Source organism: Miscanthus floridulus, chromosome 17, assembly GCF_019320115.1.
Source record: "Miscanthus floridulus cultivar M001 chromosome 17, ASM1932011v1, whole genome shotgun sequence".
Lineage (NCBI taxonomy): Eukaryota > Viridiplantae > Streptophyta > Magnoliopsida > Poales > Poaceae > Miscanthus > Miscanthus floridulus.
Window position 1 is genome coordinate 106,265,286 of NC_089596.1, and position 27,541 is coordinate 106,292,826.

General features: G+C 45.0%; 2 protein-coding genes and 1 pseudogene across 5 annotated transcripts; 2 read left to right on the forward strand and 1 right to left on the reverse strand.

Moving 5' to 3' along the window:
• Positions 1-16,638: 16,638 nt before the first annotated feature.
• On the forward strand, positions 16,639-18,760 carry LOC136514848 (putative cytochrome c oxidase subunit 5b-like). The gene is made up of 6 exons (XM_066508551.1): positions 16,639-17,034; positions 17,145-17,230; positions 17,309-17,359; positions 18,090-18,156; positions 18,255-18,334; positions 18,440-18,760. The coding sequence occupies exons 1-6, from the start codon at positions 16,902-16,904 to the stop codon at positions 18,503-18,505; spliced, it is 483 nt and encodes a 160-aa protein (XP_066364648.1). The 5' UTR covers positions 16,639-16,901; the 3' UTR covers positions 18,506-18,760.
• A 41-nt stretch (positions 18,761-18,801) lies between these two features.
• LOC136514849 (protein PARTING DANCERS homolog) lies at positions 18,802-21,312 on the reverse strand. 4 transcript variants are annotated; one of them, XM_066508554.1, is made up of 9 exons: positions 21,215-21,307; positions 21,048-21,107; positions 20,860-20,948; positions 20,661-20,756; positions 20,472-20,566; positions 20,338-20,378; positions 20,176-20,259; positions 19,548-19,669; positions 18,817-19,085 (listed from the first exon to the last, which is right to left on the reverse strand). In XM_066508554.1, the coding sequence occupies exons 5-9, from the start codon at positions 20,557-20,559 to the stop codon at positions 19,049-19,051; spliced, it is 372 nt and encodes a 123-aa protein (XP_066364651.1). In that variant the 5' UTR covers positions 20,560-20,566; positions 20,661-20,756; positions 20,860-20,948; positions 21,048-21,107; positions 21,215-21,307; the 3' UTR covers positions 18,817-19,048. The 4 variants fall into 4 exon arrangements, with proteins under 4 accessions (XP_066364652.1, XP_066364651.1, XP_066364649.1 ...); XM_066508555.1 differs by having other exon boundaries at positions 18,802-19,085; positions 19,511-19,669; positions 20,860-21,107; positions 21,215-21,312; XM_066508552.1 differs by having other exon boundaries at positions 20,860-21,107.
• Positions 21,313-21,670: 358 nt separating this feature from the next.
• On the forward strand, positions 21,671-27,256 carry LOC136514847 (probable inactive receptor kinase At2g26730; annotated as a pseudogene).
• The last annotated feature ends 285 nt before the right edge of the window (positions 27,257-27,541 follow it).

Sequence of the window (27,541 nt, forward strand, 5' to 3'; positions counted from 1 at the left end):
ATGAGATCAAGGACAACAAATACAAGAAGGACAAGAAAGAGGAGAAGGCCAACTGTAAAAAGAGCAAGAAGTACATGGGAGAGGCTCACATTGGGCATGAATGTGACTCAACTAAAGAGAGCATAGGTGAAGAGGATGAGAAAGTTGCAACTATTGCTATTCACAAGTCATCCCCTACATCAAGGCTCTTCAACGACATGTCTGATGATGACTACTACTCCCCTCACATCTATCTCATGACAAAGGGTGAGAAGGTAAAATCCAAATCGGAGGCCCAATCTCCTCCACCTCCTAGAGTTATCTCTAGTAGTGATATTAGTGATAGCTCTAGTGATGATTAATCTAGTGATGAAGAAATAAATAAAATAACTAAAAATTTGGATGGAAAGACTAAATTATTCATCACTAAGCTAATAGAGTATTTAGAGAGTGTCCAAGCCAAGCTAGAATCTAAAGAAGAGACTCTTATCCAACAAGAGGATCTCTACATTGCTAGCAAAGAAGCTCTTGCATTAGAGAGAAGTGAGGTGGTATCCTTGCGCAAGGCTTTGGCCAAAGAGCAAGAGGACCATGCTATTACAAAGAAAGCAAATAAAGATCTCAAGAAAAAAGTATTGTGACTTGGATGAAAAGCACAAATAACTTGAGATGCAATATATCATTCTTTGGATAGCAACTCACATGGAGGCTATGAGAAAGGAAATTGCTAGGCTCAAAGAAGTCATTGGAAAAGGGTGGATAGGTAAAACCCAATCCAACGACAAGAAGAATGATGAATCAAAAGGGCCACAATTTTAGCAAAGAAGGCATCCTTCAATCAAGCATGGGCTTAGACACACAAAAGGAGCCAAGACAAATGGAAGAAGGATACTGAATGGCTATGAGTGTGTGCAGTTTGAAAGGAAGGGTAAAATTGGTATAGATTAGCATGCACAGACCGTTGTAGTGCAGCATCCTCAAGTGGTGATGCCACGATGAAGGGCGGCAGTGCCGCGCCCTGCAAAAATGGAAAGGCTACCAATTCTTCTTGTGGGGGTATGACCTCAGATACCCACGATAGACCACATCGGCTGTGCCCTCAGGGGCGGTCCAACCCACAAGATGAAGCCTGGTAGGGCACAACTCTGGCCGGTGCCTTCCGCAATACATCTGGAAGAGATCCCAAAGATACTACAAGATCTGTTAGGATATGTATGATCCCAAGATTCTTGTAATCAGTTATTACTTTCCAGTGATCTCTCAGATCTAACCGACTTGTAACCCTGCTCCTCAGACTATATAAGGCGGGCAGGGACCCCCTTCAAAGACACACAATATCAGACGATAGCTAATATAAACCAACAGACAATAGGAGTAGGGTATTATATCATACTGACGACCTAAACCTATCTAACTCGTGTGTCTCTGTTGCCTTCTTGTTCTTGATCTCATGCTCCTTTGCCGATTAATCTACCTTCATGGGATACCCCTCGGAGGACTACCAACGATATTCTGTTAACACTGCTCCTGATCAAACTAAGCCCAAGAAAAATGTGTACCAGGAGAAATAGGTTTTCTAGAAGCCTAAGAAATTAGTGTGGGTCACCAAAAATAAGTATACCTATCAACCGAAGACCTATGCACCTCAACAAAGCTTGACATCATGCTTTGTTTTGAGGAACAACAGCAGGGGAAAGTGGTTGCAAAATATGTTGGAAACGAAACCAACATATATAGGAATACTTCTATTTGGGTTCTTAAGATTCTTGTGACTAACATGCAAGGCCCCAAGTCAAATTGGGGACCTAAATCTAGCAACTAAACTTATTTTGTAGGCATACTCCTTCGATGGATCAAGTTGGATGCTTGATAGTGGATGTACAAATCATATGACCTAAGAAAGGAGTATGTTCTTATCATATTCCCTGATGACACACTCAAATGAAAATATTGTCTTTGGAGACAATTCAAAGGGGGATGTAATTGATCTCGGTAAAGTTGCTATAACCCTTGAGCATTCAATTACAAATGTATTATATGTTGATTCGTTAAGTTACAACTTGTTGTCCGTTTCTCAATTGTGTGAGATGGGCTACAATTGTCTCTTTACGGATAAGGGTGTGGAAGTCTTTAGAAGGGATGAATCCTCTATTATCTTTATGGGTTGATTAAAGAATAAGTTTTACTTAGTTGATTTCAACAAAAGTAAAGCTAAGCTTGAGACTTGTTTAGTGACAAAATCTAGCATGGGTTGACTTTGGCATCACCGACTAGCCCATGTTGCGATGAGGAACCTGGCCAAACTTCTAAAAGATGAACACATCATTGGACTAACAAATATTCACTTTGAGAAATATAGGATTCGTAGCGCTTGTCAAGCCGGAAAGCAAGTTGGCGTACCTCACCCACCAAAGAGCATCATGACCACCAAGCAACCATTGGAGCTAATACATATGGATCTCTTTGGACCAGTCGCCTACCTAAGTATTGGGGGTAACAAATATGGTCTTATTATTGTTGATGACTATTTTCGTTTCACTTGGGTATTTTTCTTGCATGACAAGTGCCAATTTCAAGAGAAGGTGAAGATATTTGTTAGAAGAGCTCAAAAGAAGTTCGGTCTTCCCATCAAGAAAGTGAGAAGTGACAATGGGACCGAATTCAAAAATACTCTAGTTGAAGAGTTTCTTGACAAAGAGGGCATCAAGCATGAGTTTTTAACTCCATACACCCTCAACAAAATGGTGTAGTAGAGAGGAAGAATCGTACACTCATTGACATGGCAAGGACAATGCTAGATGAGTACAAGACGTCAAACATCTTTTGGTGTGACGCCGTCAACACCGCTTGCTATGCCATCAACTGTCTCTACCTACACAAGAAGTTGAAGAAAACTTCATATGAGCTTCTAACCGGTAACACGCCTAAGGTGTCTTACTTTAGAGTGTTTGGGTGCAAGTGTTTTATAATTAACAAGAAACCCAAAATCTCTAAGTTTGCACCTAAAGTTGATGAAGATTTTCTTCTTGGTTATGAATCAAATGAGCATGCCTACCGTGTCTTCAACAAAACCTCTGGGAGAGTTGAAATTGCGATAGACATGATATTTGATGAATCTAATGGCTCTCAAGTAGAGCAAGTTGATTCACGTGTTGTAGGAAAGGAGGATCCACCATGTGAAACAATCAAGCAATTGGCAATTGGTGATATTAGACCACAAGAAGATGATGATGAAGATCTAGAAGATGAACAAGAGGCCATAGAGCATCTAAGGCTAAGGCAAACAATTCAACATGATCATCCCATTAACAACATCCTTAGGAGTCTTCAAAAGGGGGTAACAACTCGTTCACATTTAGCAAACTTTTGCTAATTTTATTTGTTTATTTCCTCTTTGGAGCCTCTTAAGGTAGAACAAGCACTTGGAGACCTGGATTGGGTGATGGCCATGCAAGAAGAGCTAAACAACTTTGAAAGAAACCAAGTGTGCACTTTGGTGGAATGCCCCAATACCAATGTCATTGGCACCAAGTGTGTCTTCCGCAACAAGCAAGATGAGAATAGAGTTGTGACAAGGAACAAGGCAAGGTTGGTTGCTCAAGGTTTCACTCAAGTAGAGGGCTTAGACTTTGAAGAAACATATGCACCGATGGCAAGACGAAGCAATTTTAATGCTTCTAGCCTATGCCGCTCATCACAACTTCAAGCTATATCAAATGGATGTGAAGACTGCATTTCTTAATGGTCCTATTCAAGAACTTGTCTATGTTGAGCAACCACCGGGCTTTGAAGATCACAAGTTTTTTAACCATGTCTACAAACTCCAAAAGGCGCTCTATGGGCTTAAGCAAGCACCAAGAGCATGGTATGAATGCCTTATGGAATTCTTTCTTAAACAAGGCCTTGAAATAGGCAAAGCAGATCCTACCCTTTTCACTCACAAAGTTGGCAAAAATATATTTGTGTGCCAAATATATGTCGATGACATAATATTTGGTAGTACCTATCATTCATTTTGAGAGGAATTTAGTAGGATCATAACCAAGAGATTTGAGATGTCCATGATGGGTGAATTGAAGTTTTTCCTTAGATTTCAAATCAAGCAAGTGAAGGATGGAAGTTTTATTAGACAAATGAAGTACACCCATGATATGCTCAAGAAGTTTGACATGGTGAATGCCAAGCCTATCAAAACTCCCATGCCATCTAATGGAGATCTAGATCTCAATGATAAAGGGAAAGCTATGGATACTAAGGTATATCGCTCCATGATCGGCTCTCTACTTTATTTATGCACATCTAGGCCCGATATTATGCTTAGTGCATGTGCATGTGTGCTAGATTTCAAGCTAACCCGAAAGAGTGTCACTTAGTGGCCGTTAAGAGAATCTTGAGATATTTAGTACACACTCCTAACCTTGGCTTGTGGTATCCTAAGGGCTCTAGGTTTGATCTACTTGGGTATTCGATTCCGATTACGTTGGTTGTAAAGTAGATCGAAAAAGCACTTTAGGGACATGTCAATTCCTTGGACGGTCCATAGTGTTTTAGAGTTCTAAAAAGCAAAATTGTGTAGCCCTTTCCACCGCCGAGGCCGAGTATGTTGTAGCCAGTGCATATTGTGCTCAACTAGTTTGGATGAGGCAAACCCTTCAAGATTTCGGATGTCACTTCACTAAAATCCCACTCTTGTGTGGCAACGAAAGTGCCATAAAGTTAGCCTACAATCCCATAAGCCACTCAAGAACTAAGCACATAGACATTCAACATCATTTCTTGAGAGACCACGAAGCCAAGGGAGATATCAAAATTCACCATGTGAGCACTGAAAAGCAACTAGCCGATATCTTCACTAAGCCTCTTGATGAGTCAAGATTTTGTGCTTTGCGTAGTGAGATAAATATACTTAATTCTCATAATGTGGCTTGAACTATAACACACCTTGATTGATAAACTAGCATGGATAGAAGAAATGAATTGTAAAAGTATAAATATTATGCTTAAAATGTTTTATCATAAGAAACAAGTGCATTATAATAACTGTTTGTATTGATTATTTGTTGCTGATCATAGTGTGCTTAAGATATGTGTCCATATCCTATATATATAGAGGTATTTAGTTAGTAGCTAAATTTGTTATACTGGGAAGTGCGGCTGTGCCACGCCTGCACTGCGGAAGTGCTGCACTTTGAATTTCAACTGGAAATTCAGCCTATATTAGCTATTACCAAGGGGGCCATCTTATCTCTTATTTCTACTAGCCCCTAGGGTAACTCTCTCTCATGCACCATTGCTGCTACCACCCTCCTCTCTCTACACGCGCGCACAGCCATCTGCCGCTGTCTCCTTGTTGCCGCGCCACCGCTCAGGCTATGCCATGGCCTGCTGCTACTCTTCCTCGCCAACAGTAGTAGCAGCTCTAGCTCGTGGATGGCAATATTCTTTTCCTTTCCTCTTCAATCCACGTGAATCAAGGTGAAACCTTAACCTAATCCCGATCTATGCCATGGAGTTCTATATTTATTGGAAGATGGTTTCTAGTGACTGCATGTTAGGGTAGAAACTAGTTTGATGGATGAATTGAATCAAAACAATGATTCGTTGGTTGAGCCTCATCTGTACCCATGGTAGTGCCACACAATAGATTAAACTTGTAAATATAGATGTTGTTCCATCGATGACTTTCTGTTTTGGTTGGATTTGTGCACCAGATTTGTTTCTATCTTAAACTTGTAGCCACTTTACCTACATTGTAGATAACTCCATGTATTTGTTTAGGTCTACTCATTCTGAGATTGTCTAGCGGTTTAGAAGAATGTTTGAGAAATAGTCTGAATAGTTGAGAAGAATTGAATTATAGGAGAGGTGAAGCACTAGGTGCGGTAGTGCCGCTCCTAGGGTGCGGCAGTGTTGCACCCTCTGACCTGATTAGTTCAGAGTGCTTTCCTAACTCAAGATTTGAATCATCTCATCTATCCAGAGTGTTTTACAAGTGTTCTTCTATACCTCTTATGTACAATTTCTTATTTGGACCTATATTTGTTTGCATAGATGTCCTCTAGAGGTGATGATGACCGAAGGGGGAAGAGAAAGATGACAGAGCCTCGGGATAAGTAGATGCCTCGTCGTGGTCATGGTAGAACCACGGGGGCAGCAATAGTGCAGTAGATAGAGATATTGCTAGAGATAGGGGGAGGAGAGATCAGATGATCTAGGAGGAGGAGAACCTAGAGAGGGTTGGCCGCACCATTCCTCTAGGTGCTTGTCCAGATACTAGACCTCATCTTAAGGAGTTTGACAGGAGCTACATCAGAGAGTATTCTGAAGATGTAGTCAAGAGGTGTCTTGTTGACACACGTGCTCATCCCATACTTAACTATGCAGGAAAGCTAAAGATGGTGGAGGAAGCACATGAAAATAATCCCTATGAACAGCCAAAGGATTTAGAGATTGACTACATGTTTTGGAATGGGTTTCACTCTAACTTCTATGCATTTGTGAACTTCAACTCCAAGAAATCCAAGGTTGTGAAGATGTAGTATATTGATTGGGAGGAGATGAAGGCAAAGAATGAGCCAGAATTCAATAAGGTGATCAAGGCTTGTGAGTTGTTTAGCCTCACTAATATTATGAGCTTCAGATATAATTGGAATGAGGAAGTGCTAGCCCAATTCCATGCCACTTTCTTCTTTAGTATCTACACTGATGAGATTCACTGGATGACTGAGGGGCGACATTATAGAGTTGATTTTGTGACTTTTAGCCAGATCCTTGGTTTTGGAGAGGAGTGGGGCTTCACTTACATTCAACATGAGGCTAGAGCTGAGATCCGTGACATTGCCTATATGTGGATTGATAGGAGAAGTGCAGATGAGAAGGTCAGTGGCCTGAAGAGCTATTATTATATTCTGAACAATTTGATCAGGCACACTATCAATCCTAAGGATGGAGTAGCTTATGATCTTAATGGATATGTGAGGAATGTACTTGCTAGATTTGCTCATGGAGATGACAGGTTTAATGTCCCTCGCTTCATGTGGCGTGAGCTGAGGAATGCCATGGAGGATGGGAGAAAGGGGATACCCTATGCCCCCTGTCTCATGTTTATGATTGAGAGGGTCACTGGCTATAGATTTGAGAAAGATGGTCTTCACACCATCTATAAAATTGAGAAGACCCAAGGAGCAGGTGCTAGCAGGGCAGTGAGACGCTCTCCATCAGTTGAGGATGTGCCTAAGTCGTCCCAATCTAGGCCTCACAGGGAAAAGAAGATGGAGATGGATTAAGGCCATTTTCACCACTTGCACTTATGCAGCGAGGACCGCATATTAGGACTGGTTGGAGAACCGTGAAGCCAACTGGGAGGCTAGAGAGCATGCAGGGTTGCCACCTCTTTCTCCAGTTCAGTCACCGTCGAGGTTTGATGACCTCCCTAGTCTTTCTGAGATAGATTTAGAGAATGAGGAGGAGGAGGAGCAAGAGCAGCTAGAGCTTGATCCTCACATGAGTTTGAGGCCCACCTTGCAGTCCATGAGGAGAAGCACTAGGCGTGAGCACCACACTTTGACCACTCATCACCAAAGGGAGGGCGATAATGTCTTCTTTTTCCTCCTCCTCCTCCGACAATGATGATGATGGTGGAGAGGAGGATGTTGCAGGTGCTAGTGGAGCTGTTGGTGGGGATGATGTAGATTGGGATACCATCCAAGAGGATGAGGAGTGAATGTTGGTTTTTCTTCTTTTCTTCTCTTTTTGGTGCTTTATGCTAAAGCGGGAGAAAATTAGAGGGGTCAGCAACTTTTTCGACGCCATGGAGGTTGTTGCAGCTAGAAGTTATGTTTGTATCCATTTAGAGTAGTCTTCGTTAGGTGAGAGTTTGAGAGTCCATTAGAAACTCTATTTATGTAATAATGCTACTTAAGTACTTTTTATATGTGTGGGATATGGACATATATTAATCTATGTTGTCGCTTGTGATACAATTGTGCTATAATGTATATCTTTATATGTATCACATGATGTGTAGTGTCTGTTCTGATCTGTGCTGTTATAGCAAGTGTGGCAGTGCCGCACCCAGCTGCAACAACAAACCATGTTGTGCATAAACTATCATTTGCATCACGTTTTACATACCTGACATAATATGTAGCATCCCATAGGAGCATGGATGTAGGGTGAGCCCCATCACTTTCACTAAAATATGAATCTTGGCTTTTTATGCTAATTTGAGAATTCAATTCTCTATCCACATACTTAGGGGGGCACTACACCCATGGCTTAAAAATTACAGTGTTTATTTTATATCTTTTGTAAGCTCTAATTGGGTTGTCATCAATCATTAAAAAGGGGGAGATTGAGAGTGCAATCAAGCCCTAATTATGAGTTTTGGTGATAATGACAACACAATTAGAGAACAAATGAGATTTATCGAGATGACAAGCAGAGAATTCATGTTCAAGGATGCTACACGAAATGGAGGAGCCCCCAATCACAAATGTAGATGGCTTCAAACTCAAAGGAGATTTAAATTCTTTTATATTTTGAATTTGAGTATAGGAAAAGTTGTACTATAAAGGGGGACACAATGCTTAAGCTAATATATGCTACCAAGTACTCAAACGTACATATTCAACCTCAGATTCACAGCCAAGACAGTCTACACTTCACTCTTACCCTTGTTGTCTTACGTGGTGCGGCACTTCCACAGTGCGGCACTGCCGCACTTAAGCTATGGCACTGCCATGACTTAAGTGACTGTTAGGGCTGAGGGAGTATTTATACCCATCCTCTTCCTCCCCAACGCCTCTCTTCTTCCTCCTGCTCATTCCAGCATGCCCAAACAGAAAATGAGCTCTCTCTCTCTCCCTCAATTATTGACCTTGAGCTCTCAAGGAAATCTATTGATTTCCTCATCAATCCTTGATAGAAAATGGTCCAAAACTTGACTAGAGAGCAGCTCCATTGATTCCCCAACTCAAAAGAGCACTTGGTTCACATTTTAGCCGGCGGCTGTGTTTGTTACTCTTAGAGCTTGGCTCCTAGCCAGCTAGAGCGTCGCCTGTGGAGCTTGTCAACTTGCGTGACAGCCCCGGGAGGTTTGTAACCATATCTTGAAGCTAGTATACTCACCCCCCATCTCAAGAGTTAAGTCTTTTGACTTGAGAACGAGGAAGGGTTGGAAAGTTCTAAGCCATTGTCTAACCTCAACAACATGGAGGTAGATAAGTCTCGGTGGCGAGCCAAACCACGGGATAAATCATTATATCACATGTGCTTGATTTACTTATTTGTATTTCATATTGTTGGTTGAGGTGATTTCTAGGGTTTCTAGTCGATCTACTTATGTGTGGTGTTCCTACTCATTCTAGCTCTTGATCTGTGACTATAATACCTACAGTAAGCTAAGAAATTTCTCTGATCTAAGTTTTCATTCACTGATTTTGAATTGTGACTCAAAGTTGTCTACAGGTGCGGCAGTGCCGCTGTTCCGATCCGACAGTGTCGCCCTCTAGAGCGGTAGTGCCGCAGGATGAATTTGGTAAAAATTTAAGTGTTTGTTTTGACAGGCCTATTAACTCCCCTCTAGGCCAACCAGAGATCCTACAAAGCTAGAAGCCATTTTCATAAGAACATATACCAATTTGACAAACCAAGAAGCTATAACAACATTTTTCTTAAATAAAAGCAATTTTCTCTTTGTGACAATTTCCCAAGTGAATATATAAATATTTTTATGCTAAACATAGAACAATAGTACCCACGGACTAGGAACATTGCTATCATCAATAAAAAAAATGGTATGAACTCATTAAAAAAATCCATGCTCCAACAAGAATTAATAAAGAGTACTAACATTTCAATATCTCATGAAAATTGAGTCTTTCTAGCACTCTCTTTTCATTCTATAATTTACTAAGGATTTTTATGTTGTGCCTCTAACAAGGTTAAAGATTAGGTTGCAAAATACTTTTGTGTGTTAGAATAGTCACACTTTATCAACCTTAAACAAATCTGGCTAAGCGAGTGTTTATTATCCGCAAGGCACAAAGACAGTAGAGGCACATATTGGTGCTAAGTCCATAGAAAAACTCCAACCGAAAACAAAGGTATACAAGTTGAAAAGATGATAGTTATGAGGCAAGAGCAAAAGAAGACTTAACATGATATGATAGGAATAGAAATAGTTTGACCATAAAAATAATTATTCATTCGAAAAAGTATTTTATAAATAACAATACTGCATAATAATTAATAAATTAGGAATGCTGCCACTCTTACATGACGCTAGTTGTCATTTTATGGAACAAATGTTTTTTCTACATGTAGAACATTTTTTACTTACCCCTTTGTAGTAAAATATATTTTCGGGTTAGAAACAACTTATAGAGTAGAAATAACAATATTTATTAAGAGAAAAGAAATATTATCATAGTAGAAAAGTGTTAGGGTGTGTGTGAAAGGTCGTTGTTTGATTTTGATAATTGAGTGATAATCTAAGTGGACTAATATGTGTTTATGTGCGAATACATAGGAGATTAGTCCACCAGTACAAATGCAATGAAGGAGCTTATTGCATATGAGACATGACATGGAGTCATGTCACTGGATGAAAAAAATCAAGACAAGACTTGACTTGATGGACCGGTTGCAAGTGTGAAGGACAAGTCGGATTGCATATGAGACATCTCTCAATTTTTCACACGATAGCTCTCGTCGGAGATAGCAGATCTACATTTATTTAGACCGAATTAGACAACAAACTGCTTAAGATTTTTAGTTCATGATATAATTAGTCATACAATTTAGTCATAATTTAATTACACAACAATAGGCTAAAGATTTAATAACTCAAGATTTTTCACTGATTTTGATTTTAATTAAAATAAATTTTGTTTATAATAAAAAAACAATTTAGTGGTGTGATATTTCTTTTCTTTTTTGTTTTGAAACAAAAAATATTTCTTTTCTAGAGAAAGATAAATAGTTCACAAGCTCATAATGTTTTATTTATTATTTGTTTTTTATATTTATATGAGAAAAAAATACCGGCATGGAGGAACTTGTCGAGAAAATTTAAGACCCAGAAAAATTAGAAACAGAAAAAATTAGGAGAAAAATAAGGAGAAAGAAATCGAAAACAGAAAAACAAAAAGAAACTACACGGAACCGAAAAAACACGAGGAATAAAAAAACAGACAGCAAAACCAACAACATGCATACGGAGCCGACGACGGCCAACCGAAAAACAAAACGGAACATGACACAGACACGGCACCCAGAGCCCGAAAAAAATTGATAAGCAGAAAGAAAATTAAGACAGGAATTTTGCCTTTTTCATACAATATGTTATATTATATAGGTATAATGTGTCCGTGTATCTATATCTATATCTAATAATAAAGAGGCAAAATTTTTGACCACTTTAAATTTTCGTCCAACTCAGATCTCTACTCGGATTCTGGTTTCTATACGTGTACTCCCAATCTCATGTTAGTTGCTGGTTCTGTCCCCACGTTGGAAACTCCACCGCAAATTCCTTGTGTGGCCGTACAAATCTTCAACTTAAACAAAAATCAAACTCTATAAATTAGATCGAAATCAAATACAACAATGTTACAACTCGAATCGGATCGAACAATGGAACAAAAATCATATGATAAATTCTCAACTTTATAGCCCCGTCCAGTCCCAAATAGGAGCCTCGAGGCCAGGGAACAGGCATCGTCGCCAGCGCCAGCGCAGCCGAGGTCACCAAGAAGTAGGCGGTGGTAAAGGAGCTTGGTGACATAGGTCGGCGACCTTGGACGAAGCAGACTCGAGAACGAGCAGCAGCGCGTGGAGGGCCACGTTGACGGTGGCAAAGGGCAGGCGGAGCAGTGACGAGAATTGCGGCGAATTAGGGTCCGGCGACGAGTATTCAGCGACATGGGGAGGAGGTCGAATGCCACCTTTGTCGCGCATATATGTCAACGCGCACGCTCCCACGTACATTCCTATCTGGGAGCCCCGAGAAGGAAGGCGAAGGAGAAGCTGGAGACGATGGAGAGATCGACGGTAGCGGCTCACAGCTACAACTTGCCTCGGCGGCAGGTGAAGAGCTGCATGGCAGAGTTGATGTTGTAGAGGCAGCGGGAGTTGGGCATCCCGCATGTGCGCGTCCGCCCTTCTAGCGATGGTGTCGGGCCGCGACGATTGGATCGACGCATCGACGATGACGAAATTGATGGAGATGCGGAGCGAGTGAGTTTGCTTGTCATTGTGCGGTGCTTGGACGGCGTCTTCCATAGCGAGGCGTTCGATGCTGTTGGTGTCGTGCTCGAGGTTGGGCATCACGAGGCTCCCCGCCTCGGCGTCCTCCGCGTCCCTAAGCAGTTGCACATCGCAGCATCGCCGGCGTCGCCACCGCACACACCAACTTTTAAGAAAGTGGAGAGAGGAGAGTTTGGATGGAGAGATACAGATGAGAGAGAGGATGTAGGGCCACAGGGGATGGATGGATGCACGCAGAGTCGAGGAGAAGATAAAGCTCTTAACATTTTTTTGTATTTGGATATATAATTAATATTAAAATATTGTGTGTTGCTTTTATCAAACCAGGATTCCAGTCATGCATATGCATGCGGGCATGTGACCAATATGCATGACGATTAATCGGCCAATGCATGATCCATACAAGGACACTATTGTATTAATGTAAACATTAACTTATATTGTTATGGTCATAAAATAATTAATTATAGCTAAAAATTTATAGAAAAGATAAACAAACGTAAATAAATATGTAAAATTTCCACACTCATGTTTTCACGAACATTTGATGAATTCTTTCTCCCGTTGCAACACACGTGTCGTCGTCGCCACGAGGACGTGGCCCCGAACGCGCGCCTCGGCCGCCGGGAGGACGTGCTCCTGCCCGTGCGCTCCCCTGGCCATGCCACGCGCCTGGGCCGCTGGTTCACGATGAGGGCAAGCTGGATAAGTTCTTTTTTTTTGAAAGCAGCTGGAGAAGTTCTGGATTCACGGTGATGGGGAATCGAGTGAGAAAAGAATGACGGCCGAGAGGGAGGGAGGAGAGTTTCTTTTAGAGTAGTGTAAACTCGTAGTACGAGCTTGAGCTTCCATTTTTCTTTTAGAGTAGTGTAAACTCGTAGTACGAGCTTGAGCTTCCATTTATGGCTCCGTTTGCTGGTTTGAAACTTGGCTGAAACTGACTGAAAACACTGTTCTGGCTGAAATGCTATGAGAGAAAAACACGATTTCGACTGAAAAAAGAAGCCGAACAAGCTAAATTTCAGACCAGCCGAACGAGGCCATATCATGTGTTGCTGTAGTCTAATTCAGTTATTGCTCATTATTAGTTCTCTTGTCACTGTAAAATTGCACGTTCTAAAGGAAACGTGAACAAGAATTCCCTTTTCTTCATGCACAAAATAATTTGAAATAATTTTCCGTTGGCCTTTGGGCCTAAGGTGCGTACGCACCATGTGACTCATCAAATCGACAGATGGACGTAGGCCACGTTTAGTTTCAAAAAGTTTTTCTAAAAAGTGCTACAGTAGCTATCACATTAAATCTTATGATACGTGCATAGAGCATTAAATATAGATGAAAAAAAATTAATTACACAGTTTGGTTGAAAATTACGAGACGAACGTTTTGAGCCTAATTAGTCTATGATTGAATACTAATTGCTAAATAAAAACAAAAATACTACGGTAGTCAAAATTTTCAAATTTCATCCGACTAAAAAAGGCCATAGGTACGTTCTTGTATGCACACAAAAACTCTCGATGACTGTTTAAATGCTCCCAGTCGGATGTGGCTGTGGCTGTGGACTTGTGGTTGACGCAGCCTGTATTTCGTACCCTGTGGTACTCGGTTCGTCGTGTGGTTGTGGTTGAAGCGGTCCAGTGGGCTACTGTTGTTGCTGGGCTAGCATCGGCTACCAAGATGGTTACGTCCGATATCTAGACATATACATATAATATTAAATCTATACCTAATACTAATAAGGTAAAATTTCTATACCTAATAATTTTTCGTCCAACCTAATTCTAAAATGGCTTGGCCTCGCCGTCGTATCTGAAAAACCGTGTCCGTTTTTCTCCATGAACCCTCTGTGTTTCCGATTCTCCCATCCACGTGTCCCTTTCCGTTTTCTTTTTATTTTCCGTTTCCTCTTCCCACCATCGGTTCTGTACGTGGTACGTGACTTTTTCTTCACTTTTTTTTTATCTCCCACTCTTATAAACAAACATAATAAATAATAAATATATTATGAGCCTCCTATTTTTTACTTTACAAAATACGCTCACGCCCTCTGTGTCCCGTACGTGAGTCTGGACTCACGATCCATGCTCATACAAGTAACGACAACTCGCATTTCTTCTCTTTTTTATCTCCTACTTTTTATTATAAATATAAATAATAAATAGTAAATATATTATGAGTCTCTTATTCTTTTTACTTTCCAAAATGCGCTCATGCCCTCCATGTCCCATATGTGAGTCCGGACTCATGATCCGTGCTCATACAAGTAACACAACTCAACAGTTAGCAACGCATTGCTTGCAAAATAAACATAACCTGTCAGCAGTCTACGCTGGATCGGTGAGATGCGCAAAGTCTACACGATACCAGAGCTGGCGAGTACTTTATCGAAACATTTTTAGGTTTTACTATTTTCTTTTCCCGAGTTTAGTTTGGTATGCTTTTTTTATGGGTTTTGCATTTTTATTTTTCCCAGCGCAAACTTAGACACGCGATGGGTTGTGCGTTCGCACCCCGCCGGAGAGGAAGAAGAGCTGCCTGGCGCCGGGGGTCATGGTTCCAGGAGAGAATTCACTCACCGACGAGTGTACAAGAGGGTTTGGGTTGGTGGTTGCAACATGGCCGTGATGGTGCCCGAGACGACGTGGGCACCGCTCGTCGGGGCGGTGGGAGATGACGGTTTGCGCAGGGCTGGCGGCGGGGGGCGTCATGTCGGAGTAGTTGGCAGGAGCCCTGTGGTTAGGGTGGGGCAACGTGGGAGGTTGGTGGAGCAGTGATCCTGCGTGAGCCGCCCACTGCGGGTGCTAGAAGCCAAATGGAGGGGGCGGCGGATGAGGGGTGCGTGAGGCAGTGTGCACAAACGAGAGCAAGGGCAGGGGCGGCGCCGGCAAGGAGAAAGAAGGATCACGCGGTTCCCAATCACGCAACCCCTCCCGTAGCAACGCACGGGCATATTTGCTAGTTGACCAATAAATTTAGAATTGGACTCTATGTTGGTCTAGATGTAAGATGTTCTCACTCGTATGAATACCAATTATCTATACCTCTATTCCTATTAATAATTGGCAAAATTTCAGCCTATTTTTAGTCTGGAATTTTTTTTGTCTGGACTATTTATTGACGCAACTTACCCAAACACGCCGCCCCGCCTCCCGTATGCGCGCAGGATTTTAATTTTTTTTCCCTTCTATGTTCCTACGCATTAGCAGCCTGTTCGTTTGGCCGTGGCTTGTCGTAAACGATCGTAAATTTCTAGCCGGAACAATATTTTTCTCTCACACAAACCAACCAGCAGTACTTCTTTACGAACCAGCAACGATACGATCCAGCCAACCGAACAGGCTGTAGAGTTGGAGACCGACACAGATGATTTCACTTCTAGGTTCCTAAGCGTCGCTAGAGAGCTGGAGATCGACACGGGTGAAGGAGTTTCCAAATCGGTAATGCGAGATTGCAAGGTATAGTAAGACAGTAAACTGAGACCACCCTGCACAAGATCGACATCAAAACAAGTGTTCGGATCAAACTGAGTTCGATCAGAGTTGGATCCAAATAGAGATAGAATAGAAGGAAACGTGATCTCCTTGCTCTTGACAGGCGAACAGGGCAGGAGACGGAGGTGCGAACGGAAAAGAGAAGGGGACGGTAGAAGAGAAACGGAGGTGGGATCCGTCGCTCCTCCTGGGTCAAGAGCAGGTGTGCAGTGCGCTGTCGACCTGGGATAGGCCACGGCCCCATCCCTGCCTTGGACGCAACGGGACCAGAGGCCTGGTCGTCTATCCCTTGGTGACAGGATGGTCATACCACTAGGGCCCACTGCTCCTATTCTTGGTTGCCTTCAAAACACCAAAGGAATCAGATCGAGCTAAAGAAACTCCACCTCACACATGCAGGTCATGTATCACCAATTAAATTAATAATTTCTTTTGACAGAGGTGAGGTGAGAAATTATCGTTGTGTTCGCTTGAACTTATCAGCCGTACCGTTTTAGCGGAATAACATTGTTTTTCTCTCACAACAAATCAGCATCGGCATCAGCTGTTTTTTTCTAGCCAGGCCATAGGTTAGGTGCTTCATCTTGAATTCTAGTGAGCTCAGATTCAATCAAGGTTTTTTTTCTCCAAAAATATCATTTTATCATGATGTTGACTTGATCAACTCTATGACACATGGATCGTTGTGAAAAAGTTTTGAAGGTGTGATTTTTGAATTGCGGACAGAAGGGGAAAAAATTTGACTTAAGTTTTGATATTAAAAAACCACGGAATGTTACATTCATCATGCCGTCTATTGTATTCCATAACTACACATACTTAGTACCGAAATATCCCATCAGATGAGCAATTTGGAATGATCTCTGGAATATTAAGCCCTACTCAACCAAGGTGCAGTAAACATGGGTAAAGCCATGATCAAGGACACTGGCCCTTCCTCATAATTTTTTTTCTCTCGAATATGCAGGTATTGATTTTTGAATTGCATCGGGCACGCAGTACGCTTTCCCTATAGCGGTGGCGCATTAGAACCCGTCTCGTCTCAGGTGCAGGCCCAAGCCCGGGGGCCGGGACTCCGGGAGGCCGGCATCTCCACTCCCACTCCACCGCCCCCACCTCCAAGAGGGGCGACCCGAGAACACCACCACCACGCCCGCCATGTGGCGCCGCCTCCAAACCCTAGCCCCCTCGCTCCGCCGCGCCGCCGCATCGTCGTCCCCGGCCTCCGCCCCCCTCTCCACGGCGCCGGCGTCCGCGTTCCGGCGCACGTCGCCCCTCCTCTCCTCTCCCGGTAAGCTCCCGTCCTGTACCGGCCCTCAGATCTCCGGCAACAGTTAGTTCCTTGCTCCTCCGAGCCGATCGGCTTGTTCTGACGGATCGGTGGTCTGTGTCCGCGCGCAGGCGACAAGCCGGCGCCCACCAAGGTCGAGGATGTCATGCCGATCGCCACGGGGCTGGAGCGCGAGGAGCTCGAGGCGGAGCTCCAGGTGAGGGGTCACTTCGGGTTCGGAATCTCCCCGTGATTCCGGCGGCATTTGACGTGGGTTTCGATGCGTTTTCTCCAGGGGAAGAAGAGGTTCGACATGGATCCTCCCGTCGGTCCCTTCGGTACTAAGGTGAGGTGCCTGGCTGCCTTCTGCCCTGCGATTTAGCTGACTCTGTGAGATCACGCCAGCTGTTTGGTGTGGTGTAGAAAAATGTGCACGGTAGTTTCTTCCTCAGGCTGAGTTCTGTTAGGATCGTGTGATTCGATAATTAGAGGCGCTTTTAGAATTGCCCGCAGAGTACCAACTACCAACTCCAAACCCTGTTCTGCAATAGCTTAATAGAAGGCAGTGCTGTGAAACTGTCAGTGTGTCATTGGTGTGGACAGACCTCCACACCACATTTCAATAATCATGACAGAAAAAAAAACACTTGTTATGTCCATGGCTAGTGTTCACCTGATCCAAAAGGTGGCCTTTGATTGGTTGAACGTGTTGTAGTCGTTGATTATTACTTTCTGTTCTACAAGAGCACAAATCGTCATCATGTTAGAGGCCCCAGTGTTCAATGTTGACCAGTCTGCTCATTGGTCATCATCTACATTAAAGTCCGTGGTTTCTTTTTAACTTTTTAAATGATGGGCCCAAGATACCTAACAAATTCTGAGTCACTGATAGTATCTGTTCCGACAGCTTGACTTATTGACAGAACTCTTTCGTGTATGTTATGTGGAAACTTGACAGTTTTAGTGTTGTACGACTCATTTGTATCACTCTCTCCCCTTCTTACTTTGGTTTTGCATACCTGATTTTCTCTGTTGCAAGATTGTTCATTTGTTAATCTTGAATGTGTTGTCTGCAGGAGGAACCAGCTGTGATTGAATCCTACTATAACAAGAGAATAGTTGGCTGTCCTGGTGGCGAAGGAGGTACGTGAAGACTAACCATATATCTCAGTACCTAGTGTTGACTGTTGAGTATGTAACTCACCATAACTGTGCTTATTTTTCCATCGGACTTATCGCAGAGGATGAACACGATGTTGTCTGGTTTTGGTTGCAAAAGGATAAACCGCATGAGTGCCCAGTCTGCTCACAGTACTTTGTGGTAACTGAAATCAATGCCTTGACTGATTATAAAAGCTGCTTAACAGTTGTTGGTTTTCCTGTTGATTAGCACTGGCTGAAATATTCTTTTGTTGATTTTGTGCAGCTCAAGGTCATTGGTGAAGGGGGTGATCCAGATGGCCACGATGACGATGAGGATGATCATCACTGAGGGCTTGTGTCGATAACAATAATAAGAACTTTATGAAACATGGTTTTGTCCTATCTTTGCAGCATCAGACTGCCCTAATAGTGTTGTAATTGATTAGTGTTTGACCATGAAGCAGGCCATGTGGTGTTTCACACCTACAAATTTTGTTCAGATCATTTCGACCATACAGTTGTTTCTGTTTGGAATGTACATTTTTTTTCTCTGGAGTGCGTCATCAAATAAAGGATGAGTGCATCGGTTTCACTCTATTGACCATCTATTTCTGTGTTATATATTCTGTTCTTGATTGGATGGATACTTACACAGAAACAATAGTCATACACAACAAGTTCAGAACATAATGCACAGATTCTAAAGTGTCTGTCATCAACTGGGATACGCAGTACAACGTCATTTTCATCCAGGTCTTTTATCTATATCATAAGTTTGCTGCTGCACGAAAATTTACAGCTTGCCCAGGGACCCAGGGTCCATGTATCGCCAACCTATGCCAGCTAGAGTTGGGGAGAGACACTGCAACGGCTTCGGTAGTCAGTTCAGTGGTTAACCCAGGGACAGACTCGGAACAATCAGATTTTGCCTGCAGACCAGGAGACTGCATCAGCAATTCAGCATCATGGAATCGCAAGCATTTCTATCAACGGGAGAAGAACATTCAAGATCACAAGGGAACACTTCAAATGGGTTAGAAAACTAGGGATCACAAGAACTCGAGCATACAAGGAATACAAAAAGTTCACCATCTAGAGGAGACATGATATCTTTTGTGGGCCTACCTTCTATCAGTAGGCATGCAAATCAAAAGGTTCTTATCCGCATACAACTTAAAGATCAAATTAATGAAAACCAATCATGTTTATGCACATGCATTCCTCAGGCAAAACATCAATAAACATCGACAGAGAAAGAACCAACAAGCTGACAGTTCTGTGCAGCAAATATTAAATGCTTGACATACTCTGAATAAAGCAATTGCTACATATGTCAAGCGGGGGAGAAGAATACCTGCAAGAATTAATTAATTTTGGGGCTTAAGAAGTACCGTGGATCCCTGAAGAACCTGACAATCCTCTCTGCCTTTTCAGTGGAAAGATCGGTGTTTTCCAGAATGGATTCCTTGGATGCTTTCGCAATTGCTTCAATAGAGCCAATGGCTTGGGCAAGCTTAAGAAAATAAATAAAGACTAGCATCACTCTACCAATCACCATGCCATGGTAAGCATAACATGGAAAAAAATAAATCGAGAACAGGCAACTGGTGTTTAGTGTGAAATTTGACTATTAGCTACTAGAGAGGTGAGAAACAGATTAGTGCAGGGAAAGTAACAGAACTCAATTTGCAAGATATAGCATGCACTCAATTCTTATTCTGGAACAGTTGCATACAATTTGCATGTAAAGTTCCAAAATATGTTAATCACTGATCTTTCCTGAATCTTATACAGATTAAAGGTACTGTGGTTAATTCTTCTCATTTCCAGAGAAATATATGCAAATGACAAGGGAAATGATGATACTCGTATCTGCAAACAACGCCCTACAAGTAACATGTGTGTCCTCCGTAAGGACAACTTGCAAAGCAGTCAGAACAAACAATCTAGCATTGATATCCAAGTAGCCAAGAGATCACAAAATTACACATGCTGCAAAAACCAAGTTGAGCAACTCACCGCATTTGCATCATGACTGTCAATACCAGGAATAGAGGTGACCGCTTGTAAAAACGCATCCATGCACTGAACAGCTTGCTCACGCTACAGAGACAAGCAAGAGAGTCATTTATCAACAATAGGACCCACTGATAGTATATGAACATGTATCTGGGAACATACCTCAGTTCTCATAGCTGCGACAATGTCTTTCTGCTTGCACACTGAAGAAAACAGACACGCGATCAGTGCCAGCTCGTGGTTGAGAAGTTGAGCATGAGTCAGGAACTTGGTAAATGAAGCAATACAGGTTTTACCTCCACGAGCATGAGCTATCCTTACAATCTTCTCGAATCCCATCTCTGGATCACAAACAGGCACGAATGTAGGACAGCCAAGCTCCATGCCATACCTTGAATGAGGACAGCAGGAATAAGAACAAACCAACCCAACTAGAACAAATACTTGTTAGTTACGACTTAGCGTCACAGCATGTCGGCCCATACTTGAAATATGACTGATTGAATGATTCATTATGCTCTGGTGAGCGGACGACGACAACGACGTAGAGATACTTGGACTGCCTCTTCAGTATACTCACCCTGCAAAAGCATTCCAAGTACGACATCACCATCACCATGACCACGAATGCAGTCATCAGTGCATAACAACAAACATAACACAGGGAAGAGACAAGAGTGTCACCTGCTGAAGACCGCAGCTTGCCTTTCAGGAAGCCAGTCCGTCTCGAAGATGAAAGCAACCGATAAGCCCCCATTGTTGAAGAGGAAATCCTGGAACCCAACCCAACCCAATCAAAGCCATCCATATATCCTCATCTGACAGATTTTTGAGGGCTAAGATATCCAACATCCACTCAGAATATTTCTTACTGTAAATACCCAGATTCATCTTGTGCATCAATCAAAGATATTCATGGATCCAAACACACCCTGGGAGTACGCAGTTGACACACGTCAGCACACGGTGCCTCTGGCTCTGGGTGTCTGCACGCAACGCATACACGGCCAAGCGAGCCCACAAGAGATTCGGCACACACCAGCAGGCAGCAGTCCCAGCAGTCCAGCACCCCCATCATCAGCACAGTGTCTCGGCGTCGGCGGCAGCGTCCATCCAGGCTGGAACTGGAAGAACGTGTCCCATTCCCCCCATCCCAAGCACCTGGATACTATCCCAAGATGCGGACCGATTGCCAGGTGGCCGCCTTGCCATGATGACACACAGGGAGCCCTGCCCGGCGTCGCTGTTGTCACTTGCCACAGCTCACATTATTCTCCCAAGGCCTGCGACACGCTGGGCCCGTGGGGCATCGATCCATGGCTTTCCGCCCCACGGCTGCGCTGGCAAGCAGAGTACTACTGTGGCCCATTGGTTACCGACCACCGCTTGCGTTTGGCAGGGGGCGTTGGATCGGCTGTTCCCTTGCATCGCAGTCGCAGCAGCGCTGCTTGCATCCGGCGTGCCACTCCCACTCTCCTCTCCCCCACCCATCCAAATGGGCCGCCGCGCGCCCGCGCTGCTGCTGGCGCTGTCCCTCACCCTCTCCCTGGCCGCCGCGGACCCGCCGGAGCGGGAGCGGTCGGCGCTGCAGGCGTTCCTATCCGGAACACCACACGAGCGTCCACCGCAGTGGAACACCTCCCTCCCCACGTGCTCCTGGACAGGAGTCCGCTGCGACTCCGCCGCCAACAACGCCACGGTCACGGAGCTGCACCCTCCCGGGCGTGGGCCTCGTCGGCCGCGTCCCACAACGGCACCCTCTCCCAGCTCCAGAACCTACAGGTCCTGTCGCTGCGCGACAACCGCCTCGCGGGCCCCGTCCCGCCCGACGTGCTCGCGCTCCCGCGCCTCCGCGCGCTCTTACCTCCAGGGCAACCTGCTGTCGGGCGCCGTCCCGCCGGGGCTCGCGCGGGGATGCTGCCCGCGCTCGAGCACCTCGCGCTCTCGCGGAACCAACTCTCGGGACCCGTTCCGGACAAGCTGCTCGTGGGGATGCCCCGGCTACGATCGCTCATGCTCGACGGGAACCGACTCTCCGGTGGCCTGCCTGCTGGGGCGCCGGCGCCAGGCTGGAGGTGTTTAATGTCTCGTTCAACGATCTCGACGGACCCATCCCCGCCTCCCTCGCACGGTTCCCGCCGGAGTCGTTCGCCGGCAACCCCGGCCTCTGCGGCGCGCCGCTCGTCGACCGCCCGTGCCCCTCGCCGTCCCCGCCGCCCGCGCCTGGGGAGGATAATAACAGCAGTAGCAAGACGAAGGAAACGGAAGCTTTCCGGCGCGGCGGTCGTGGCCATCGCGGTGGGGTGCGGCGCGGCGGCAGCGCTGCTGGCGCTCCTCCTCCTGGCCCTGTGCACGGCGCACCGGCACCGTCGACACTCGGAGGCGGCGTCGGCGGACGCGAAGGCGACGCCGCCGACGCGCGGGCTGACCCCATCAACGCCGTCGGGGGACCTGACCGGCGGCGACTTCACGTCCTCCTCCAAGGACATCAGCGCTGCGGCGGCGGCGGCGGGCGGCGCGGAGCGTGGGCGGCTGGTGTTCGTGGGGAAGCAGGGGCCGGGCCACCTCCGGTACAGCTTCGACCTGGAGGACCTGCTGCGCGCGTCGGCGGAGGTGCTGGGCAAGGGCGGTCTGGGCACGTCGTACAAGGCGGTGCTGGAGGAGGGGACCACCGTGGTGGTCAAGCGCCTGCGTGACGTGGCGGCGGCGCGGCGCGAGTTCGCGGCCTGCGTCGAGGCCGCGGCCGCCGCGGCGGGCGAGCACCGGAACCTGGTGCCGCTGCGTGGGTACTACTACTCCAAGGACGAGAAGCTGGTCGTCCTCGATTACCTCCCCGGTGGCAGCCTCTCCGCCCGCCTCCACGGTGAGCCATCCATCTCAGCAAACTAGCTCCGCCTCCAGCGGGGGAATTTTTGTCGAGGCCTTTTTTTTTTTTTTTAAGTGTCACATTGAATCTTGTGGGGTGTGTGTGTGTGTATATATATATATATATATATATATATATATATATATATATATATATATATATATATATATATATATATATATATATATGAAGTATTAAATGTAGAAAGAAAACTAATTACATAGTTGGATGAAAAAACGCGAGACGAAACTTTTAAATCTAATTAGTCCATAATTAGACACTAATTACCGAACACAAAGGAAAGTGATACAGTACTAACGCGCCCTGAGTTTGCTCCACCTGCACGCAACGCGCAGTGCACAGGTACGGCTGTAGTACTGTTTTTCCGATCCAGGCACGTTATTACGTACTTCCGGCATGCACCAGCCTGTATGTACTGCGTCTACTACTGTACAGTATACTAGCAGCTACTCGGCCCGTTCGCTGGTTGGTTTTTAGGCTGATTTGGGCTGGATGGTGCTGGTTTATTGTGAGAGAAAAATACTGTTGGCTGATTGGTTTGGGTTGGCTGAACAAGGTGACTAGCTCTCAGCTCCTATTGTACATCAAGGATATATATGGCCATCCACTTCCAACCTCCAACTTCCAAGCAATAATAATACTGGCCTCAATGGCATCGTCCGCTGGTCTGAAACTTAACTGAAAAACATTGTTTCGACTGATTTGTTGTGAGAGAAAAAACACTGTTTGACTGGTTTGATAAACAGTAACGCGTGACGGGATCAGCTGGCTGGCTGAACCCGTCTAGACCAGCGAACGAGATGAACAACTCTGAGGATTACCACACAAGGTTCAGGTTGGAACAAGAATACTGGCCTTCACTTCACCATCTATCCACGTCTACCTGTGGTCTGTTAGCTTGGTCGTAAACGATCGTAAATTTCCAATCAAAACAGTATTTTTCTCTCAAACCAAACCAGCCAACAGTAATAATCCACGATCATATACGATCGTTTCAGCCCCAGCCGAACAGGCTATAGCAAATCAAAACAGTATTTTTCTCTCAAACCAAACCAGCCAACAGTAATAATCCACGATCATATACGATCGTTTCAGCCCCAGCCGAACAGGCTATAGCACGTTGCATCAAGGGTTTAAATGCTTGTATTTAGAGAACGGTCGGGCTCTGTTCGGCTGGTCTATAAGCTGTTTATGCTGATTTATACGGCTAATTTGTTGAGAGAGATAAATACTATACCATAACTGATAAGCCGGCTTATAATGGCAGCCGAACATACGGCTCGTTCGGCTAGGGCTGGCCAGCCCCCTCACTGTTCATCTGAACCGGCCAGCAATACTTCTCTCTCGTGTAAACAAATCAGCAACGAGACAATAGCCATTATAAGCCGGCTTATACGTCGGATGCGCTGTCATGTCGTACGTGTGCTATGCTAGTTAATAAGTGCTAATGCCTTCCAATCATCCGGCCGGTATGTTTTTCCCCCTCTGTTTGCTGGTCTATCATTCTGCATTATTCGAGGTGATTCATGGAGTTGGTAGCACCAGCGATCACAGCAGCAGTGTGCTATCCTGCATCGCTGCTTCCTGGTGCATTTGTCGTTTATCTTTGTTATATTTTTCTGCTCTGCCAACTACCGCAGCTGCTTTGTTCTCTTGCTTGACCATTTGGCTCCCCGAATGCATTTTAGCCCTTATTTAGTTCGAGAAAGTTAGAATTTAGGAGTACTGTAGTATATTTATTTTTATTTGGTAATTATTATTCAAACATGGACTAATTAGACTCAAAATATTTGTCTCGTAATTTGCCACCAAATTGTGTAATTAGTTTTTTTTTCATCTACATTTAATGCTCTATACATGGACCGCAAATATTCGATATGACAGGTACTGTAGCATTTTTTTTTGGAATTTAGGGTCCAACTAAACAAGGATTTAAAAGGAGTAGGGTAGGGTACCGTGCGTGCATCACTGGTGATGACTGCATGGACAGTGACTACTAGCTCATGTAAAATACTAGTAGACTAGGGGGTGTTTGGTTCATACATGAAAATTTTAGTCCCTGTCCCATCGAATATTTAGATACATGTATGAAGTATTAAATATAGACGAAAAAATAACTAATTGCACAGATTGTGGCTAATTTGCGAGACGAAATTTTTAAGCCTAATTAGGCCATGATTTGACAATGTGGTGCTACAGTAAATATGTGCTAATTGCGGATTAATTAGGCTTAATAAATTCGTCTCGTAAATTAGTCTCCATCTATGTAATTAGTTTTATAATTAACTCATATTTAGTTCTCCTAAATAGCATCCGAATGTCCGATATGACATGGACTAAAATTTAGTCCATGGAACCAAACACCACCAGTCAAAGGATTTTGTTTTATTCAACCATTCATGATTCAGGCCTCGTTTAGATTGTAAGTTTTTTCACTCTCTCTTCATCACGTTAAATCTTTGGACACATACATTAAGTATTAAATATAGATAAAAAAATAACTAATTATACAGTTTGATTGTAAATTACGAGACAAATTTTTTGAGCCTAGTTAGATCATGATTAGACAATAATTATCAAATACAAACGAAAATGCTACGGTACCGAATACTGATTCCTAACCGCAATCTAAACAAGGCCTCACCTCAATTAGTGACAGGAACAAAGTCTGAATTTTTGCTGCATGACTAGTACACCGCTTATGGATTGGAGTCTGAATTTCTCTGAATTTTTGTTGCATGATATTAGTATACTATTTATTTATCGGCGCGTCGGAGATGCTAATTAATAACACGCCGCGATTTTGGACCGCAGGGAGCCGCGGCACCGGGCGGACGCCCATGGACTGGGAGGCGCGGACGCGTGCCGCGCTGTGCGCCGCGCGGGGCGTGGCGCACCTGCACACGGCGCACGGCCTGGCGCACGGCGACATCAAGTCGTCCAACCTGCTGCTGCGTCCGGACCCCGACGCGGCCGCGCTGTCCGACTACTGCATGCACCAGCTGTTCCCGCCGGCGCCCGCGCGCCCCGGCAGCGGGGCCGGGGCCGGCGGGGGCGGGTACCGCGCGCCGGAGCTGGCGGACGCGCGCCGCCCGACGTTGGCGTCCGACGTGTACGCGCTCGGCGTGCTGCTCCTGGAGCTCCTGACGGGCAGGTCCCCCGCGCACCACACGGCGTCCGGGTTCCTGGACGGCTCCGGCAGCGGAGCACTGGACCTCCCGCGGTGGGTGCAGTCGGTGGTGCGCGAGGAGTGGACAGCCGAGGTGTTCGACGCGGAGCTGGTGCGGGCGGGCAGCGGCGCCGCGGAGGAGGAGATGGTGGCGCTGCTGCAGGTGGCCATGGCGTGCGTGTCCACCGCGCCCGACGCGCGGCCCGGCGCCCACGACGTCGTCAGGATGGTCGAGGAGGTAATCGGCGGCGGCCGCACGACCACGGAGGAGAGCGAGGGGACCAGGGGCGCCTCGGAGGAGGAGCGGTCCAGAGGCCCGACGCCGTGACGCTGGCATGACACCGACGGTGCAACGGCGACGCACACACGTACATGGCAAAATTGTTTCCTTTAATTTGCTCGAATTTTAGCATCACCTCCATTGTCTAGTACAGTATCTAACTCGGCCTGGCAGCGCCTCAGTCTCAGGCATCCATTGTTAATTTGTTATGTGCGAGCCAGCGTTAGCTCGAGTGGTTCCGTCCCCGTCGTGGGAAGGCCCCGGTCCGGAGTTTAACTCCTGGCTGCCGTGGGCACAACTGCGGTAATGCGCAGTTTGTGTAGAAAAAAAAAACCCCTCTCCTGACTTGCGTCCCAAAGCACAGGTAAGGAGGTTCCGGCTCACTCACAGGGTTATGGGTCTCTGTGTGAGGGCGGGGCATAGGGTTTAGGGGTTTTCTCGGTCTACATGATTGGTCTTCTTCCTAGCGCGCAAAAAACTGCGGGGGCTGTCTGTCCACCGCAGGCCGAGTTTTTTTTTAATTTGTTATGTCAATCAAATAATATGTATTTCTCACTCCAATTGCATTGTTCCTCCATCAAAACGCAGATTTTCAACCCCATTTGAAAGAAAAGGTCGCCTTCCCTTCCAATCTGTCATGGCAACACTGGGCACGGCATGGGGTGTTGTCTTCAACCCAGTGCATGACTGTCATCTGGATGCTCTTCGAAAGAGTGTCCGCGGTGGGCGCGAATAGATAGGGTGACATTGCATCACCCTGCCGTAACCTGCGCTCACGAGTGATCCAGGGCTCCGGGCAACCGTTCACTAGGACAACTGTAACACTTACATCATAAATTATTTACTAAAATATATTATGAGCATTATGTTTATGTGTGAGTACATATGATAAAATGTGTAGATCAATTCCTTATAACCTAAAATGACTAATAAAAATATTAAACGAAAGTAGATTCAATAGTTCATGTATATAAGTAGGGTCTAAAACTAATTTTTATTGAGCAAAAATGTTATAGAACATATATGTTGC

Coding starts and splice junctions, on each gene's coding strand:
- LOC136514848 (XM_066508551.1), top strand. CDS start 16,902: ATGTGGCGCCGCCTCCAAACCCTAGCCCCCTCGCTCCGCCGCGCCGCC. Junction 17,035..17,144: donor GCCCCTCCTCTCCTCTCCCG/GTAAGCTCCCGT, acceptor GTCCGCGCGCAG/GCGACAAGCCGGCGCCCACC. Junction 18,157..18,254: donor CTGTCCTGGTGGCGAAGGAG/GTACGTGAAGAC, acceptor GACTTATCGCAG/AGGATGAACACGATGTTGTC.
- LOC136514849 (XM_066508554.1), bottom strand. CDS start 20,559: ATGGAGCTTGGCTGTCCTACATTCGTGCCTGTTTGTGATCCAGAGATG. Junction 20,379..20,471: donor GATAGCTCATGCTCGTGGAG/GTAAAACCTGTA, acceptor TGTTTTCTTCAG/TGTGCAAGCAGAAAGACATT. Junction 19,086..19,547: donor AGGTTCTTCAGGGATCCACG/GTACTTCTTAAG, acceptor CCTGGTCTGCAG/GCAAAATCTGATTGTTCCGA.